The sequence below is a fragment of the Microcaecilia unicolor genome, chromosome 4 (genome assembly GCF_901765095.1).
Source record: "Microcaecilia unicolor chromosome 4, aMicUni1.1, whole genome shotgun sequence".
Taxonomy (NCBI): Eukaryota; Metazoa; Chordata; class Amphibia; order Gymnophiona; family Siphonopidae; genus Microcaecilia; species Microcaecilia unicolor.
The window spans coordinates 188,921,260-188,940,350 of NC_044034.1; the positions used below are offsets into that span (position 1 = coordinate 188,921,260).

Consider the following 19,091-nt stretch of genomic DNA (forward strand, 5'->3'; position numbering starts at 1 on the left):
TAACTGTGGAGGCCATGTGCCCTAACAGTCTCAACATCTGCCGAGCTGTAACCTGCTGAGACGTTCAAACTGTGCACATAGGGACAGAAGGTTGTCTGCCTGTGCCTCGGGGAGATAGGCTAGAGCCGTCCTTGTGTCCAGCAGTGCTCCAATGAACTCCAATTTCTGAACAGGAATGAGATGAGACTTGGCGTAATTTATTACAAACCCTAGTAGTTCCAGCACCTGAATAGTCATTCGCATGGACTCCAGAGAACCGTCCTCTAAGGTGCTCTTCACTAGCCAATCATCAAGATAAGGGAACACATGCACTCCCAGTCTACAGTGACGTTGTGACTACTGCTAGGCATTTTCTGAATACTCTGGGTGCGGACGCTAGACCAAATGGCAGTACGCAGTACTGAAAATGCTGCACTTCCAACCAAAATCGAAGATACTTCCTAAGAGCTGGAAGTATCGGGATGTGTATATATGCATCCGTCAAGTCCATGTAGCATAGCCAATCGTGTTCCTGAATAATGGGAAGAAGGGTGCCCAGGGAAACCATCCGGAACTTTTCTTGGACTAGGAATTTATTCAGGGCCCTTAGGTCTAGGATGGGACACATCCCCCCTGTTTTCTTCTGCAGAAGGAAGTACCTGGAATAGAATCCCAGAACTTCTTCCCCTGGTGGAACGGGTTCGACCGCATGGGCCTTTAGAAGGGCAGAAAGTTCCTCTGCAAGTACATGCTTGTGCTGGGAGCTGTATGAATGAGATCCCGGTGGGCAACTTGGAGGTTTGGATTCTAGACTGAAGGGTGCACCCTAACCAGACTATCTGAAGAACCCACCGGTCGGAGGTTATGAGAGGCCATCTTTATTTATTTGTTGCATTTGTACCCCACATTTTCCCACCTATTTGCAGGCTCAATGTGGCTTACATAGTACTGTCAAAGGCGTTTGCCCAGTCGGTGGTTAACAAATACAAAGTTGTATAGTTGTATGGTGAAAAAACACTAACCTCCCCCCAACCCGCAAGTTGTCCGGCACGGATACTGTTATTGTAGCTATGCTGTTCTGGAGCCAGTCAAAAGTCCATCCCCTGCTTTTGCTGGGGAGCAGCAGGGGCCTTGGGCGCACGCTGTTGACAGGAACGAGTGCGCTGGGGCTGAGCCTGAGCAGGCTGGCGGGATGCCGGAGTGTAACTACGCCTTGCATAGCAATAGGGAACACCCTGCGACCCCCAAAAAAACCTCCTAGATGAGGAGGATGTAGCAGAAGGCACCCGGAGGGAGAGAGAAGCCATAGTAGCTGTGTGCTTCTTGGTTTGATCAATCTGATCTTCTACCTTCTCTCCGAAAAGGTGACCCCCCCCCCCCCCCCCAGCAAGGTACATCCACCATCCTCTACTGGACCGAATGGTCTAGGTCAGAGACATGCAGCCATGAGAGTCTGTGCATCACTATACCTTCAGCAGAGATTCTGGATGCCACATCAAAAGAGTAATAAGTGCCCCTGGCCAGGAATTAACAACACGCCATCTGCTGCCTGACCACTTGGCGAAAAGGTTCGGCCTGCTCCAGAGGGAGGGCATCAACCAAACTAGACAGCTGCCTCACCGAGATCCACAAGTGGATGCTCGTATAGAGCTGGTAAGATTGGATACAGACAGCGAGCGTAGCGGCCTGATACGTCTTCCTTCCAAAAGAATCCAAGGTCCTAGTCTCTCTGCCTGGGGGCGCCGAGGCATAGTTTCTAGTACTCTTGGCTTTCTTGAGGGCGTTATGGGGTAACTGAGACCTTATCAACCCAGGTTCACCATGGATCCGATACTGGGAATCAGTCTTAGGGATCACGGGGCCAGACAGAGGGAACGACTAGTTTCGCATAAGGGATTCCCGGAGTACCTTATGCAAAGGAGCGGTTACTGCCTCCTTAGGTGAAGAGGTGTAATCCAGGACCTCGAGCATCTCAGCCCCGGGCTCATCCTCCACATCAGCAGGGAATGGAATGACCTCAGCCATTTCCCGCACAAACGATGAAAAGAAGAGGCTCTCAGGAGGAGACAGTCTCCTTTCAGGTGGAGAGGAAGGTTCAGAGGAAATCCCAAAGGACTCATCGGAAGAAAAGTACCTGGGATGTTCCTCTGACTCCCACGAGCGCTCCTCCTCAGTGTCGGAAAGCACTTCCCTAAAGGACCTCAGAGAGTGAGCCTGTCTCGATGCCGAGGACCTACAGTCCCAATGGCGATGTTGAGGAGCGGATGCCCACATGGACTACAGTGAAGCTTCCTCCCCCGATGTCGATGGGGAGTCGACCTGGGTGGCAGCCGATACAGGTGCCGCAAATGACACAGAAGTCGGTGACTTCACCATAGGCACGGAACGGAAGGCGCAAGCACACCCCATTGCCAAAGCAGACTGATGCAACAACCCTTCCATAAGCTCTGGAAGCAGGGCCCAGATGTGCTCATCGAGAGCCGCTATCGGATAAAGTTGCAGGGCCGGTGGAGCAGTCGATGGCAGAGTCTGCTGAGGCTCGGGAGCAGGAACCAGACTGCTGAGAGGCCGACGTGCCGGCACCTTCTCCTGTATGGAGGGGGAGCGGTCCTCCTGGCACTGATGCTTTTCGGGTGCCCAATCCCTCAATGCCCCACAGCTCCCGGCACCATGTGTCAAGCGGGAACGGTGTCGGTGCTTCTCAGCCTTCGCTCGATGCACCTCACCAAGGCTCCTTGGTGCCAACGAGGACGATCGAATCCCCACAATACCTCACTGCTCCCAGCATGCCGTGGCCTCTAAGCAGCCATGCCTACCTCCACCCCCGACGTTGATGCGTCCCTCGATGTCGATGCCGCTGACCCTGGTTCAGATACCGAAGGACCAGAATGAACCCCAAAAAGTTTTTCTCTCTGGGCTTCTCGAGCTAGTTGAGTCCATACAAATACAAAGGACACAATGAGCTGGACTACGATCGGGCCCAAGGCACTGGATACATCAGGAATGTGTATCTGTACCTGAGATGGTTTGGTTGCACCGAGTAAAGCGTTTGAAGCCGGTGGGAATCTTCGATGACATAGAAGGGAAAATGGCACTGGCGAAATCAAACGGGCACAAAAAGGGAGAGACCCAGCCGCGCGGCCTAAAAGACGGCTGCTATCGAAAAAGAAAGGAAACTTTAAAAGGAGAAAGAAATCTAAGAAAAATATGGGGAAAAACCTTTTTTTTTTAAACAGATTAAACTGAAAAAAAAAAAAAAAAAAAAAAATCAAGCGAAAATACGCTCAAAATGAAAAAGGTTCTTTCCCAGGCGCGAAAAGGGAATACAGAAAAAGCTGTTGCTCCTCACACGGAACAAAAGAAACTGAGGTACGCACTTATGCGGGAAGTCAGTCTGCGTATGCATGGTACTTCGCTACTCATGTGCCAGAAGGCTCTGGCAAATCTTTTGTTTTTGCTGTATTATGCCAATTCCTGGGCCAGCGCATCACCAACCCATTTGTGAGAATATTTCAGCCTGTTGTCCTCGGAGAAAAAACATTCAACTTTCTCTGCTGGTATACAAACTACATAAAATGGGTTTTATTAAATTCAATTTTAATTCTCTTTTTTTAAACCACATGGATAACTCTGCTAAACCTTCATTCAAAACACAAAGAGCATTAACTACTTTGGTATGTGGCACATGAAGGGAATACTTTTATGGAACTGAAAATTGCTCTCAGCTCGCAACTGACATGACACACATTGTCCTTGTCCAATGACCTTGCATGTGACATATCTACATGCATAAGCCAATCCTTGGTGCTTCAATCTGTGGTAAGTGTGATCTGGTGTAGATGTAGATGAAAAGGAATATCCTTTGCAAAACTACTTCTAATCATCCATCATTGTAGGGATTGTAGCAGGATGAGTGCTAGAGATGGTGTAATTTGATTCCATTGGAAATTCAGCTTCTAGTGGGCTTTTCACATTTGAAGATGTGTCAAAGGGGTAACAGACTGTGGCGCTTATGTGTTCCAGAATCCTCATGAATACATGAGTTGAACTGCTTTCACTGAAGACATACTAGATAATATTTTTACCTGTCTTATGGGCAAGACAGTCTTGCCTCATATCTAGACGCGTTCCTATGGAAGTTAAGTAAAACTTTTGAAGACTACTCTGGAAGTATATTTGAAATCCCAATAATTTTAAGAGATAGGTAGTGGTCATTAGTGAGAAGCTCCATTTATGAGCTAGTCATCTAGGTAGGCAAGACATACCCCAAGAACCACTGAAAGGTCAGATACTATTGGTGGTGAATGGAGGGGTTCCCATATGTGCTCTGAAAACTACTAGTATACTCTGAGCTCTGAAAACACTATTTTGTTTCAGCACTGTCAGATTTCATCACCCACTTGTGCGGCTAATTCAACCTACATATTATTAAAGAAAACTGAGTAACTTCTCAGATAGACAGGTGAGACAATGGGATGTATGATGTACAATACTAGTGAATAAGAAAAATCACTATAAACAACCAAAAAATTATTCTTATCTGACAACAGGCATTAATCTGTTTAACACCAAGACAGATTTAAACCATTTCTACTGGTATACAGAGGCTTTATACAACAGAAAAAGAACACAGGCTAATCTGACTGAAATTTACATTTGCCCATTATAAGAAGTCTACCTGGCATGGACACGTTTGGCTTCTACAATGTTGTGCTTTAATGTTTTGTTTTTTTACTTGTCGTCCAGCAGTATCCTCCTATTCCTTCGTACACTTGAGTGTAAAGGTTTTGGAACTCTGGTCAAATTGTGTGTTTAATTTAATCCCTAAAAGAACAAAAGATGACAACCTCTACATGGTGCAAAGCTAAAAATATTTTTCTGCAAATTTAAATGCACAATTACTCTTTGTTGATTTGAACTGATTGAAAACAATAAAGTGATGAATATGACAAGTGCAAATGTTTGCACACCCTTCCAGTTGATTTGCTACCACTTTAAGTTATTAATAAAGCCCAAAAAGGTTTAATGACACATTAGGCCTTCAGTCAGGTGAAGATCATTCCATGGGTGAACAAATACTACGACACTTCTGAACTCAGATTGTGATTGATCTATTTACAGCAACTATGGGCTCCTCTAAGCTGCTAAGTAAGGTAAAGCGAATGCTACATACCTGCAGAAGGTATTCTCCGAGGACAGCAGGCTGATTGTTCTTACTGATGGGTGACGTCCACGGCAGCCCCTCCAATCGGAAACTTCACTAGCAAAGGCCTTTGCTAGTCCTCGCGCGCCCATGCGCACTGCGCATGCGCGGCCGTCTTCCCGCCCGAACCGGCTCGTGTTTGTCAGTACCGTATGTAGCAAGACAAAGACAAGGGAAGACACAACTCCAAAGGGGAGGCGGGCGGGTTTGTGAGAACAATCAGCCTGCTGTCCTCGGAGAATACCTTCTACAGGTATGTAGCATTCGCTTTCTCCGAGGACAAGCAGGCTGCTTGGTCTCACTGATGGGGTATCCCTAGCCCCCAGGCTCACTCAAAACAACAAACATGGTTAATTGGGCCTCGCAACGGCGAGGACATAACTGAGATTGACCTAACAAAATATCCAACTAACAGAGAGTGTAGCCTGGAACAGAATAAAACATGGACCTAGGGGGGTGGAGTTGGATTCTAAACCCCGAACAGATTCTGAAGCACTGACTGCCCGAACCGACTGTCGCGTCGGGTATCCTGCTGCAGGCAGTAATGAGATGTGAATGTGTGGACAGATGACCACGTCGCAGCTTTGCAGATCTCTTCAATAGTGGCTGACTTCAAGTGGGCCACTGACGCAGCCATGGCTCTGACATTGTGAGCCGTGACATGACCCTCAAGAGCCAGCCCAGCCTGGGCGTAAGTGAAGGAAATGCAATCTGCTAGCCAATTGGATATGGTGCGTTTCCCTACAGCCACTCCCCTCCTATTGGGATCAAAAGAAACAAACAATTGGGCGGACTGTCTGTTGGGCTGTGTCCGCTCCAGATAGAAGGCCAATGCTCTTTTGCAGTCCAATGTGTGCAGCTGACGTTCAGCAGGCAGGAATGAGGACGGGGAAAAAATGTTGGCAAGACAATTCAGATGGAACTCCGACACTACCTTCGGCAAGAACTTAGGGTGAGTGCGGAGGACTACTCTGTTATGATGAAATTTGGTGTAAGGGGCCTGGGCTACCAGGGCCTGAAGCTCACTGACTCTACGAGCTGAAGTAACTGCCACCAAGAAAATGACCTTCAGGTCAAGTATTTCAGATGGCAGGAGTTCTGTGGCTCAAAAGGAGGTTTCATCAGCTGGGTGAAAACGACATTGAGATCCCATGACACTGTAGGAGGTTTGACGGGGGGCTTTGACAAAAGCAAACCTCTCATGAAGCGAACAACTAAAGGCTGTCCTGAGATCGGCTTACCTTCCACACGGTAATGGTATGCACTGATTGCGCTAAGGTGAACCCTTACCGAGTTGGTCTTGAGACCAGATGCAGACAAGTGCAGAAGGTAGTCAAGCAGGGTCTGTGTAGGACAAGAGCGAGGATCTAAGGCCTTGCTGTCACACCAGACGGCAAACCTCCTCCATAAAAAGAAGTAACTCCTCTTAGTGGAATCTTTCCTGGAAGCAAGCAAGATACGGGAGACATCCTCTGACAGACTCAAAGAGGCAAAGTCTACGCTCTCAACATCCAGGCCGTGAGAGCCAGAGACCGGAGGTTGGGATGCAGAAGCACCCCTTCGTCCTGTGTGATGAGAGTCGGAAAACACTCCAATCTCCACGGTTCTTCGGAGGACAACTCCAGAAGAAGAGGGAACCAGATCTGACGCGGCCAAAACGGAGCAATCAGAATCATGGTGCCTCGGTCTTGCTTGAGTTTCAACAAAGTCTTCCCCACCAGAGGTATGGGTGGATAAGCATACAGCAGGTCTTCCCCCCAATCCAGTAGGAAGGCATCCGATGCCAGTCTGCCATGGGCCTGAAGTCTGGAACAGAACTGAGGGACCTTGTGGTTGGCTCGAGATGCAAAGAGATCTACCAAGGGGGTGCCCCACACCTGGAAGATCTGGCGCACTACTCTGGAGTTGAGCGACCACTCGTGAGGTTGCATAATCCTGCTCAACCTGTCGGCCAGACTGTTGTTTACGCCTGCCAGATATGTGGCTTGGAGCCACATGCCGTAACGGCGAGCCCAGAGCCACATGCTGACGGCTTCCTGACACAGGGGGCGAGATCCGGTGCCCCCCTGCTTGTTGATGTAATACATGGCAACCTGGTTGTCTGTCTGAATTTGGATAATTTGATGGGACAGCCGATCTCTGAAAGCCTTCAGAGCGTTCCAGACCGCTCGTAACTCCAGGAGAATGATCTGCAGATCACGTTCCTGGAGGGACCAGCTTCCCTGGGTGTGAAGCCCATCGACATGAGCTCCCCACCCTAGGAGAGATGCATCCGTAGTCAGCACTTTTTGCGGCTGAGGAATTTGGAAAGGGCATCCCAGAGTCAAATTGGACCAAATCGTCCACCAATACAGGGATTTGAGAAAACTCGTGGACAGGTGGATCACGTCTTCTAGATCCCCAGCAGCTTGAAACCACTGGGAAGCTAGGGTCCATTGAGCAGATCGCATGTGAAGGCGGGCCATGGGAGTCACATGAACTGTGGAGGCCATGTGGCCCAGCAATCTCAACATCTGCCGAGCTGTGATCTGCTGGGACGCTCGCACCCGAGAGAAGAGGGACAACAAGTTGTTGGCTCTCATCTCTGGGAGATAGGCATGAGCCGTCCGAGAATCCAGCAGAGCTCCTATGAATTCGAGTTTCTGCACTGGGAGAAGGAGGGACTTTGGATAATTTATCACAAACCCCAGTAGCTCCAGGAGGCGAATAGTCATCTGCATGGACTGTAGAGCTCCTGCCTCGGATGTGTTCTTCACCAGCCAATCGTCGAGATAGGGGAACACGTGCACTCCTAGCCTGCGAAGCGCCGCTGCTACTACAGCCAAGCACTTCGTGAACACTCTGGGCGCAGAGGCGAGCCCAAAGGGTAGCACACAGTACTGGAAGTGACGTGTGCCCAGCTGAAATCGCAGATACTGCCTGTGAGCTGGCAGTATCGGGATGTGCGTGTAGGCGTCCTTCAGAGAGCATTGCCAATCGTATTCCTGAATCATGGGAAGAAGGGTGCCCAGGGAAAGCATCCTGAACTTTTCCTTGACCAGATATTTGTTCAGGGCCCTTAGGTCTAGGATGGGACGCATCCCCCCTGTTTTCTTTTCCACAAGGAAGTACCTGGAATAGAATCCCAGCCCTTCTTGCCCGGATGGCACAGGCTCGACCGCATTGGCGCTGAGAAGGGCAGAGAGTTCCTCTGCAAGTACCTGCTTGTGCTGGAAGCTGAAAGATTGAGCTCCCGGTGGGCAATTTGGAGGTTTTGAGGCCAAATTGAGGGTGTATCCTTGCCGGACTATTTGAAGAACCCAACGGTCGGAGGTTACAAGAAGCCACCTTTGGTGAAAAACTTTCAATCTCCCCCCGACCGGCAGATCGCCCGGCACTGACACGTTGATGTCGGCTATGCTCTGCTGGAGCCAGTCAAAAGCTCGCTCCCTGCTTTTGCTGGGGAGCCGTGGGGCCTTGCTGAGGCGCATGCTGCTGACGAGAGCGAGCGCGCTGGGGCTTAGCCTGGGCCGCAGGCTGTCAAGAAGGAGGATTGTACCTACACTTGCCAGAAGAGTAGGGAACAGTCTTCCTTCCCCCATAAAAACGTCTACCTGAGGAGGTAGATGCTGAAGGCTGCCGGCGGGAGAACTTGTCGGAAGCGGTATCCCGCTGGTGGAGCTGTTCTACCACCTGTTCGACTTTCTCTCCAAAAATGTTGTCCACTCGGCAAGGGGAGTCCGCAATCCGCTGCTGGATCCTATTCTCCAGGTCGGACGCACGCAGCCATGAGAGTCTGCGCATCACCACACCTTGAGCAGCGGCCCTGGACGCAACATCAAAGGTATCATATACCCCTCTGGCCAGGAATTTTCTGCACGCCTTCAGCTGCCTGACCACCTCCTGAAATGGCTTGGCTTGCTCAGGAGGGAGCTTGTCCACCAAGCCCGCCAACTGCCACACATTATTCCGCATATAGATGCTCGTGTAGAGCTGGTAGGACTGAATCTTGGCCACGAGCACAGAAGAATGGTAGGCCTTCCTCCCAAACGAGTCTAAGGTTCTAGAGTCTTTGCCCGGGGGCGCCGAAGCATGCTCCCTAGAACTCTTAGCCTTCTTTAGGGCCAGATCCACCACACCAGAGTCGTGAGGCAACTGAGTGCGCATCAGCTCTGGGTCCCCATGGATCCGGTACTGGGACTCGATCTTCTTGGGAATGTGGGGATTAGTTAAAGGCTTGGTCCAGTTCGCCAGCAATGTCTTTTTTAGGACATGATGCATGGGTACTGTGGACGCTTCCTTAGGTAGAGAAGGATAGTCCAAGAGCTCAAACATTTCAGCTCTGGGCTCATCCTCCACGACCACCAGGAAGGTGATGGCCGTAGACATCTCCCAGACAAAGGCCGCAAAAGACAGACTCTCAGGAGGAGAAAGCTGCCTTTCAGGGGAGGGAGTGGGATCAGAAGGAAGGCCATCAGACTCCTCGTCAGAGAAATATCTGATGTCCTCCTCCTCCTCCCACGAGGCCTCACCATCGGTATCAGACACAAGTTCATGAACCTGTGTCTGAAGCTGTGCCCGACTCGACTCCGTGGAAACACGGCCACGGTGGGAGCGTCGAGAGGTAGACTCCCTCGCCAGCACCGGCGAAGCTCCCTCCGCCGATGTCGTCGGGGAGCCTTCCTGGGAGGCGGCCGCAGTCGGTACCGCTTGATGTCAGAGACCTCACCCCGGGCAAGGGGCCAGCCGGCGCCTCACTCGACGGTACCGGTGGCGCAAGCACCCCCGGTACCAGAGGGGAAGGGCGCAACAGCTCTCCCAGGATCTCCGGGAGAACGGCCCGGAGACTCTCGTGCAGAGCAGCTGTGGAGAAAGACATGGAAGCCGATGCAGGCGTCGAGGTCAGAGTCTGTTCCGGGCTGTCCAAGGTGGAGCGCATCGACACCTCCTGAACAGAGGGTGAGCGGTCCTCCCGGTGCCGATGCCTACTGGGTGCCGACTCCCTCGGCGACCCAGAGCTCTCGGTACCGATGCGTGAAGGTGACCGGTGTGTCAATGCTTCTTTGATTTTTTCAAACGAAGCATGTCACCGGAGCTTCCCGGTACCGACGAAGAGGACGTAAAATCCAGCCGTCTTTTCCTCGGGGCCGAGGCCGAAGAAGGTCGGTCTCGGGGGGGCTTTACCGCAGGAGCCCTCAGGGTAGGAGGAGACCCACCCGAAGGCTCACCGCCACCAGCAGGGGAATGGACAGCCATCACCTGCACTCCAGTTGAAGCACCACCGTCCGAAGACATCAGCAACAGCGGAGGTCCCGGTACCACCGACGCCGACGCAGCCTTCTGATGTCTCGGTACCGATGATGCAGAGGGTCGATACCTCGATGCCGTCGATGCAGTTGATGCCGAGGTCGAAGGTCTTGATGCTGTCGACGTCGATGCACTCGATGCCTCCGGTGCTGTTGTCGACGAAGAGCCTGAGAACAACACGTTCCACTGGGCCAATCTCGCTAACTGAGTCCTCTTCTGTAAAAGAGCACAAAGACTGCAGGCCTGCGGGCGGTGCCCAGCCCCCAGACACTGAAGACACGACGCGTGCCTATCAGTGAGCGAGATTACCCGGGCGCACTGGGTGCACTTCTTGAAGCCGCTGGGAGACTTCGATGATATGGGCGGAAAAATCACGCCGGCGAAATCAAAATTCGCGATGGTGACGAAGGGCACCAAAAATAAGGGAGAGAGAAAAACCCGTACCGAGGCCACAAAAAAGGCCTACCCCGAAAGCGAAAGGAAACTTACGTCGGGGAAACAAACTAGACACACGGGAAGGGACAAAGACCGAGGTCTTTCTTTTTTTTTTTGTGAAATCGCGAAGACGCGCGAGGGTCAACTTGAGGGGCGCGAAACGGTGGCAAAACACGACCGTCCCGAGCGTGGAGAAAAGAAGACTGACGAACACGAGCCGGTTCGGGCGGGAAGACGGCCGCGCATGGGCGCGCGAGGACTAGCAAAGGCCTTTGCTAGTAAAGTTTCCGATTGGAGGGGCTGCCGTGGACGTCACCCATCAGTGAGAACAAGCAGCCTGCTTGTCCTCGGAGAATGTATTCTTACAAAGCAGGGCAACACCACAAAGTTCAAGAGCTTATTTCCAAAACCTAAGTCCATTTTAGTTGATCAAAGAAAAATCAATTTTTCATGTAAACAATTTCCCACAAGAGGTGGAGTAAATATACATTTGAAAAGTTAAAACAAGATAAATTATGTTTAAATTTTTGCACGAGTTACTGTGTTATATATGTAACAAAATATAGAATTTTAGAAAAAAAACTAAGCACTTCATTGTATGCCAGTCTTATCACATAAATCTTGAAACTGAAGCATGTGATGGAGCATTTTCGATATGACATCTAAATCCGATTTTGGATGTTTTGTAGAAAACGTCCAAAAATCCAGAAGTGAACATGGCCATTTTTAAATCAGAAAAAATATCCAACTTTTTATTTAGAAAATGGTCATTTACTGCATGTTTTTGCTCTCAGTACATCTTAAAAAAAAACAAAACCCTCGTCCAAGGGAAAAATGCACAAAAACAAGCTGTGAGGATGTTGGGGGGGGGGGGGGGGGGGGGGGAGTAGCATTCTTAATTGACTGGCCACACAGACATCCCAGCATAGCAGTTGAGCACTGAAGTGGACTTTACATAAAAGGTCCCAGGTACACACCTCACTGTTACCCCCTTATATTTATTTATTTGTTGCATTTGTATCCCACATTTTCCCACCTATTTGCAGTCTCAATGTGGCTTACAATGTACCGTTATGGCATTCGCCATTCCAGATTAGAGGATAGCAATTGGTGTTACATACAAACACATGGATGTCATAATAAAATTAAACAGATATAAGAAGAAAACAGTTTCAAATATAGGTAAAGTGAAAATGTGTTACATTTACAATTGTTGATCGTTGTGGTATGCCTTGTTGAAGAGGTAGGTCTTCAGAATTTTTCGAAAGTTAGTTAGTTCGTATATAGTTTTTAGGTTATTCGGTAATGCATTCCAAAGCTGTGTGCTCAGGTAAGAAAAGCTTGACGCATGCGTTAGTTTATATTTTAGACCTTTACAGCTGGGGAAGTGAAGATTAAGGAATGTGCGGGATGATCTTTTAGCGTTTCTGGGTAGCAAGTCTACCAGATCTAACATGTAAGCTGGGGCACCCCCCGTGAATGATTTTATGGACTAGAGTGCATACCTTGAACGCGATTCTTTCTTTAAGTGGAAGCTAGTGTAACTTTTCTCTCAGGGGTTTTACACTTTCATATTTTGTTTTACCAAAATATTGTACAGTGAACCCTCCAAAACCCACCAAAAACCTACTGTACACCATTACAATAGCCCTTATGGCCATAACATCTGAAGCTGTCAGAGAGGCTGGTATGTAGTGTTTCTTTCACATCTTGGGGGGGGGGGGGGGGGGCAGTGACCACTGGGGGACTAAAGGTGTGGTCATACCTTACTCCCTCCAGTGGTCATTTGGTTATCTAGGGCACCTTTTTGTGAATTAGTCATGATTGAAACAGGTCTACACTGTCTAACTTTTAGCCCCAGACATTTCCAAGTTTTGGGAATGCCCAGATCCCACCCCCAACACGCCCCCTTGTGATTTGGACACACTGCATATGAACTGCACAGAAAACAGTCTTAAAAAATTGGTTTTGAAAATAGAGATTTGGACGTTTTGGCAAACAAAATGTCCATCTGCCGATTTGTGCCACTTTTAGGACGTTTTTCTGTTTTGAAAATGAGCCCCATGTGTTAGGAACAACATATTAGAAATATTAAACCAAGATTAAACTTTTAAAACATTTTTCTGTTACCTGTTTATCTAAATATGACACTGCATGTGACAAAACTAGCATACCACATTAATGGCTGCTGCACACCATGATATCTGGTATATTACGGCTATAGAATGTACAAGGCTTAACTGGTTTGGCATTAACATTCGCCTGGACTTATAGATTTTGGAAACAAATCTTAATCTTATTTTAACTTGGCTGCAGGTGAATGACAAAACACACTTCATCTCAACAAATAATTACACTGGTAGGTAACCCTATCCTTTATCCATACAAAACTATAGCTCATTTTTAGCTGAAAGTGGACTTAGCAGGTTTTGGAAATTCCTTCAAATACTCTAAATGCTTCCAGCCAGCAGTTTTCACTGTCAAGATTATTAAGAAATGGAAGTTACATGAAACACTCAAAGCAAGGCAAAACCTGAAAGGCCAAGAAAAATCTGATAGAGTCACCTAACAATGGGTCAAATCGACAAAACAAAATCTACAGATCACTGTAAATGATCTTCTGAAACATTTAGCTGACACTGGAGTAGTTGCCTACAGGTACACAATACAGTGTCATCAGAGCTGTCAGAAGAAAATCTTTAATATGATCTTACTGTCTGAAGTGGAGGGGGGGGGGGGGCTTCAGAAGCCTGAAACTTCAAGAAAGTACTTTGGACTGATGAAACAAATAAGAGCTGTTTGGTTATTACCACACAAGATACATTTGGAGAAAAACAGTGAAGCATTTGAAGAAAATACCCTGCAAAACCATTAAGCACAAAGCAGATTATGCTTAGGGGTTGTGTGGCAGCTGATGGCAAAGAAACAATGTGTGAGTGGAAGAAAAATAGATTTGACTAAATATCACTGCATGCTCTAAGCTAAACATTGCATGGTCAGTGAAGAAACCAAAGCTTAAGAGGCTGGATATTTTAGTAAGATGATTTAAAAAAAAAAAAAAAAACACCTCTCAAATTTAGCCATGAAGTACGTACAGGAAAGAAAGCTGAAGACCGAATATTGCTGAAAATCAGAAGACACACCTCAACCACACAGTGCATGTAAGGAGACCTAAGAATATTTCTGAGTTAGAAGAGCTTTGAAAGGAAGTGTGCAAAAAAATTTCAAAAGCAGTATCACAAAGACTCTTGGCTGGCTACAGGAAACATTTGGAAGCTGTTACTTCTGCCAAAAGAGATGTTAGAAAGTATTGACTGAAAGGGTGCCCAAATTTTTGTACTTGCTATATTCAGTTTTCTTATCTGGAATCTGTACAAAAATTGAAAATAAATAGTAATTATACAATAAATGTACAAAATGATGCCATTTTTAATTTGGTAGAGGCTGTATCAGTAGTTTCTGTTCACTTAGGGGCCCTTTTACTAAGGCATGTAGGCGCCTACGCGCGTCCAACACGCATAAAATTGGAACTACCACCCGGTTACCGCATGCCCTGGGTGGCAGTTCTATTTTTGACATGTGTCCAAAACACGTTGTAGAAATTTTCTACCACATGTGACACTTACCCAGTGGTAATCACAAGTTATGTGCGCTGACAATTACCGCCCAGTTAACGCGCAAGACCTTACCGCTAAGTCAGAGTGCTGGTAAGGTCTCAGGTCGAAAATGGACACATGCTGGTTTTAATTTTACTGCACATCCATTTTCAGCCACAAAAAAAGGCCTTTTTTGCAAGAGCGTTGAAAAATGGACCTGCGCGCGCCCAAAGCACACACCTACACCAGCGTATGCCATTTTCCAGCGTGCCTTAGGGATTCATTGAAACTTTAAACCAGGTGTGACTAAAACTTTTCCACACAACTGTACTTTCAGCGTAAATCAAAAACAATGATGAAATTTGGTACCAAGAGCCTTCATTTCCAACTACCCAGGGATCTTTATCCTTATTATTTAAATCCTCTTCTAGTCACTACAGGGGACACTCAATGAAACTGCATGGAAATATTTTTAAAACAAATAGCAGGAAATATTTTTTCACTCAAGAATAGTTAGGTTCTGGAACTTGTTGCCAGAGGATGTGATAACGGCGGTTTGTGTATCTGAGTTTAAAAAAAAGGTTTGGACAACTTCCTAGAGGAAAAGTCCAAAATCTGTTATTGAGATGGTCATGGGGGAAGCCACTGCTTGCCCTGGGATTGATAGCATGGAATAGTGCTACTAATTGGGTTTCTGCCAGGTACTTATGACCTGGATTGGCCACTGCTGAAAGCAGGATACTGGGCTCGATGGACCACTGGTCCGACTCAGTATGGCTATTCTTATGTTCTTATGTACAGCAGTGATCTGGGGCCAGAAACAATACACAAGGATTCCTCCAATAACTCCACAATTTAAGGGAACTGAATCTGGCCAACAGCTGTCACCCTTAAGCAATGACTACAACTCCCAAGAACCACCATCCCACCACCCTCTCCAGTTGCAGTGAATGCTTTTTTTTTTTTTTTTTTTTGCAGCACCATGAACCAACCCAGAAAGTGAGATTAGACTCTAGGATTGAGCTGGAGGCCTTACACATAGCAGTGGCAAATGTTTTAATCACCCTGATGAGGTTATGGGGAAGTACTGTTTGATCATGAGTAAAGAATTACAAATCACATACTGAGAAACTACTACCAAAGTGCTACATTATGCTTACAACTATGTTCAGGAGGAAGGAAATAGGGGATCCCTAGCTGGCAGGTTACAGTTTATTAATCAGATCTTTCCATGATGGATCAGCAAGCAGAGATGGTAGGGGTATGAGGCACTACAAATAAAAATTAAGACATTAATAGGTATACAAGAGAATACCACAGTTATATATTAAAAACACGACTATTCTAATGAAACATTATAGATGAAAATATACTTACAGTTCATCCCATTTAATAAGATAAAAAAAACTCTTATAGGTCCCAACCTTCTTCGACTGAACTGGTTTAAACAGATCTCTTCCATTATGCGTCAGTGAACAAATGAAGTAGTATTTTTCAAAACTGGTAAAAATAAGTAAACAGAAAAATTATTTCTTTTTTGGACTCTCATGCAATTTGTAGGACTGACTGATCTGCATTCAACTATATTTTGGTTCTGTAGGAGTTACTCACGTGGACACCCAGCCGGTAGGGATTCCATGGGCAGCAAATAATGTAAACTGGACATGCTCAGAGGCATTACAGGCTTCTTTAGTGCTCCTGTTGCTTGAAGGGGTGCCCTTTATCGAACTGCTCTTATTGAATGAATGGAAGTGCAGTCGGATAAGATCATAGATTGCTGCAGTCACTAGGGTGATGCTCTCTTGTACTGGGCTTTCAAGTTGCAGTGAACCTAATTGTGATAAATATCTCCATTTAACTTTTTCTGATAAGTTAATTTTAAACAAATACACTTGTCAAGGATTTACTGATCAAAGTATTTTCTTACTATCAACTGAAGTTTTAGTTACTCCATCCACAGACTTTGAAGACACCTAAGAAAAACAATAAATTGGTTTAACAGAATGGTCCAGGTTATTATAGCAATCAAATAGGTACACATTTTATTTGATTAACCATCCTTCACCCACAATGACCTAATATGGTATATAATAAAATAACAGATCATACAAAGACACACCTTAAATAATTAGACAAATGGAAAAAGCATGCAATCTTCATCACCACTAACAGGCTGCATACATAGAAACCAGGAGTTAACTACAGTCGCTAGGTTTTGGAGCAGAATTGGCACCACACAACAGATCTGAATCAGTAAGAATCGGCACAGCAGGGATAGCAAAGTGGCAGCAAGTTTGGGGGGGGGGGGGGGGGGGGGGAACATGTAGAGAAAGCCCAATGTAATAATTTCCAATTCAACTGCTTATGGGTGTACACATTATCTGTGTCTGAGAAAACTTGAGGGCAGGGGGAGAACAGTCTGGAAGGCACAATTTCCCAAGTAGCTATGTTTCAACATATTAATGTTTCTCTTAGAGGCAATTTATCCAAATGGGTTATTTTTATGCATTGAAAATCTACAAGGAGCCAAATGGGAGGTATCAAAGCTAGAGGTTTATTGATAAAGCACCACAACTGAACAGACCTGACATGCAACTGTGTTTCAGCGAAGGTTTCCTGCCTCAGGGGTAGCTTTTTCTTCAGCTTTGCAGTAGATAAGTTTTGGACTTATACATAGAGCTGTTGTGATAGCGCAGCACTGAACAATCTGACAGCACTTTATAAGATTCTGTGACCCCCTGAGGCAGGTGACGTTCGCCAAAACATGGTTCTGTGTCGGATCTGTTCAGATGTGGTGCTTTATCAATAAACCTCTCGTTTACATGTGGGTAAGAGGAACCCGAATTATAGCTACGTCTTGCAAGGTTCCGCGTTAGGAGTTACGGATCAAGAAAGGGATCTGGGTGTCGTCGTCGATGATACGCTGAAACCTTCTGCTCAGTGTGCTGCTGCAGCTAGGAAAGCGAATAGAATGTTGGGTGTTATTAGGAAGGGTATGGAGTCCAGGTGTGCGGATGTTATAATGCCGTTGTATCGCTCCATGGTGCGACCGCACCTGGAGTATTGTGTTCAGTACTGGTCTCCGTATCTCAAAAAAGATATAGTAGAATTGGAAAAGGTACAGCGAAGGGCGACGAAAATGATAGTGGGGATGGGACGACTTTCCTATGAAGAGAGGCTGAGAAGGCTAGGGCTTTTCAGCTTGGAGAAGAGACGGCTGAGGGGAGATATGATAGAAGTGTATAAAATAATGAGTGGAATGGATCGGGTGGATGTGAAGCGACTGTTCACGCTATCCAAAAATACTAGGACTAGAGGGCATGAGTTGAAGCTACAGTGTGGTAAATTTAAAACGAATCGGAGAAAATTTTTCTTCACCCAACGTGTAATTAGACTCTGGAATTCGTTGCCGGAGAACGTGGTACGGGCGGTTAGCTTGACGGAGTTTAAAAAGGGGTTAGATAGATTCCTAAAGGACAAGTCCATAGACCGCTATTAAATGGACTTGGAAAAATTCCGCATTTTTAGGTATAACTTGTCTGGAATGTTTTTACGTTTGGGGAGCGTGCCAGGTGCCCTTGACCTGGATTGGCCACTGTCGGTGACAGGATGCTGGGCTAGATGGACCTTTGGTCTTTCCCAGTATGGCACTACTTATGTACTTATGTTTTGGACCTCCCTTTTGGATCTGCCATTATCCTGCCCTGCTTTTTTTCTTTTTGGACCTCCATCTGTGTAGGGAGTTTCTATGGTTTTATTATTTTTATGCATTCCATGACAGTAATGAACCTAATGTTTCTACGCGGGCACTGGCATGCCCTTTCCCAAAAAACCACATTTGGCCATCTTTGAATCATCATTTGACTGCCTAGTCCAACCGGGCTGATTTTCAAACTATGTCTTGTCCTTCTTTCTCCCTCCACTCCAAACCAAGGGGTATGTTTACTAAGGTGTGTTAACATTGTTAACGTGTCTGTAAATTTAAGGCGCGTTAAATGCTAACATGCCTATACATTTCTATGGGCGCGTTAGCGTTTAACGCATGTAAACCATTTACAATAGTTAAAAACACTAACGTGCCCAAAGCACCACTTAGTAAACCTAACCCCAAATTTGGTACTGTCGCATTAAGTTTTTAGTGAGTCATTTTGCCCCCATACATTTTTGACTCCTTATGTATAATTTCTTTCCAACCTTCTGTTGGGTTGGAAAGAATACAAACACAAGAACTCAGCTAAAGACTTCAGTTAGCAACCATGTCTGAAATGCAGGCAATATCCTTCTAAACCTCTAAATTGCAAGGCATCCCACAGCACAGAGGTTTACAACCTAAATACCTTACCAGGGAGCTATTCTCTAGGAACAAGCAGATTAGATTTACATTGCAATTACAGAACTGCGCCTTTAAATCAGTCCTCTTACCTCCTCTCTTGATCACAGAAACACAGATATAAATACACACTCACATATTAACACACAAACTCGTATGCATACATACACAAACATATCAATGCACAAAGATAAACAGACAAGACAGACACATACATACAGAGGGGGGCTGGAAAGAATTCAATAAACCATATTCCACATGC

At 46.5% G+C, this 19,091-nt stretch overlaps 1 protein-coding gene across 1 annotated transcript in view; it reads right to left on the reverse strand.

The window, feature by feature from the left end:
* Positions 1-19,091, reverse strand: part of PIK3C2A (phosphatidylinositol-4-phosphate 3-kinase catalytic subunit type 2 alpha) — a 564,057-nt gene that overhangs the window by 304,353 nt on the left and 240,613 nt on the right. Inside the window, 3 exon segments of the mRNA XM_030201063.1 lie at positions 15,877-15,999; positions 16,111-16,330; positions 16,427-16,472. Coding sequence (XP_030056923.1) covers positions 15,877-15,999; positions 16,111-16,330; positions 16,427-16,472 — 389 coding nt within the window.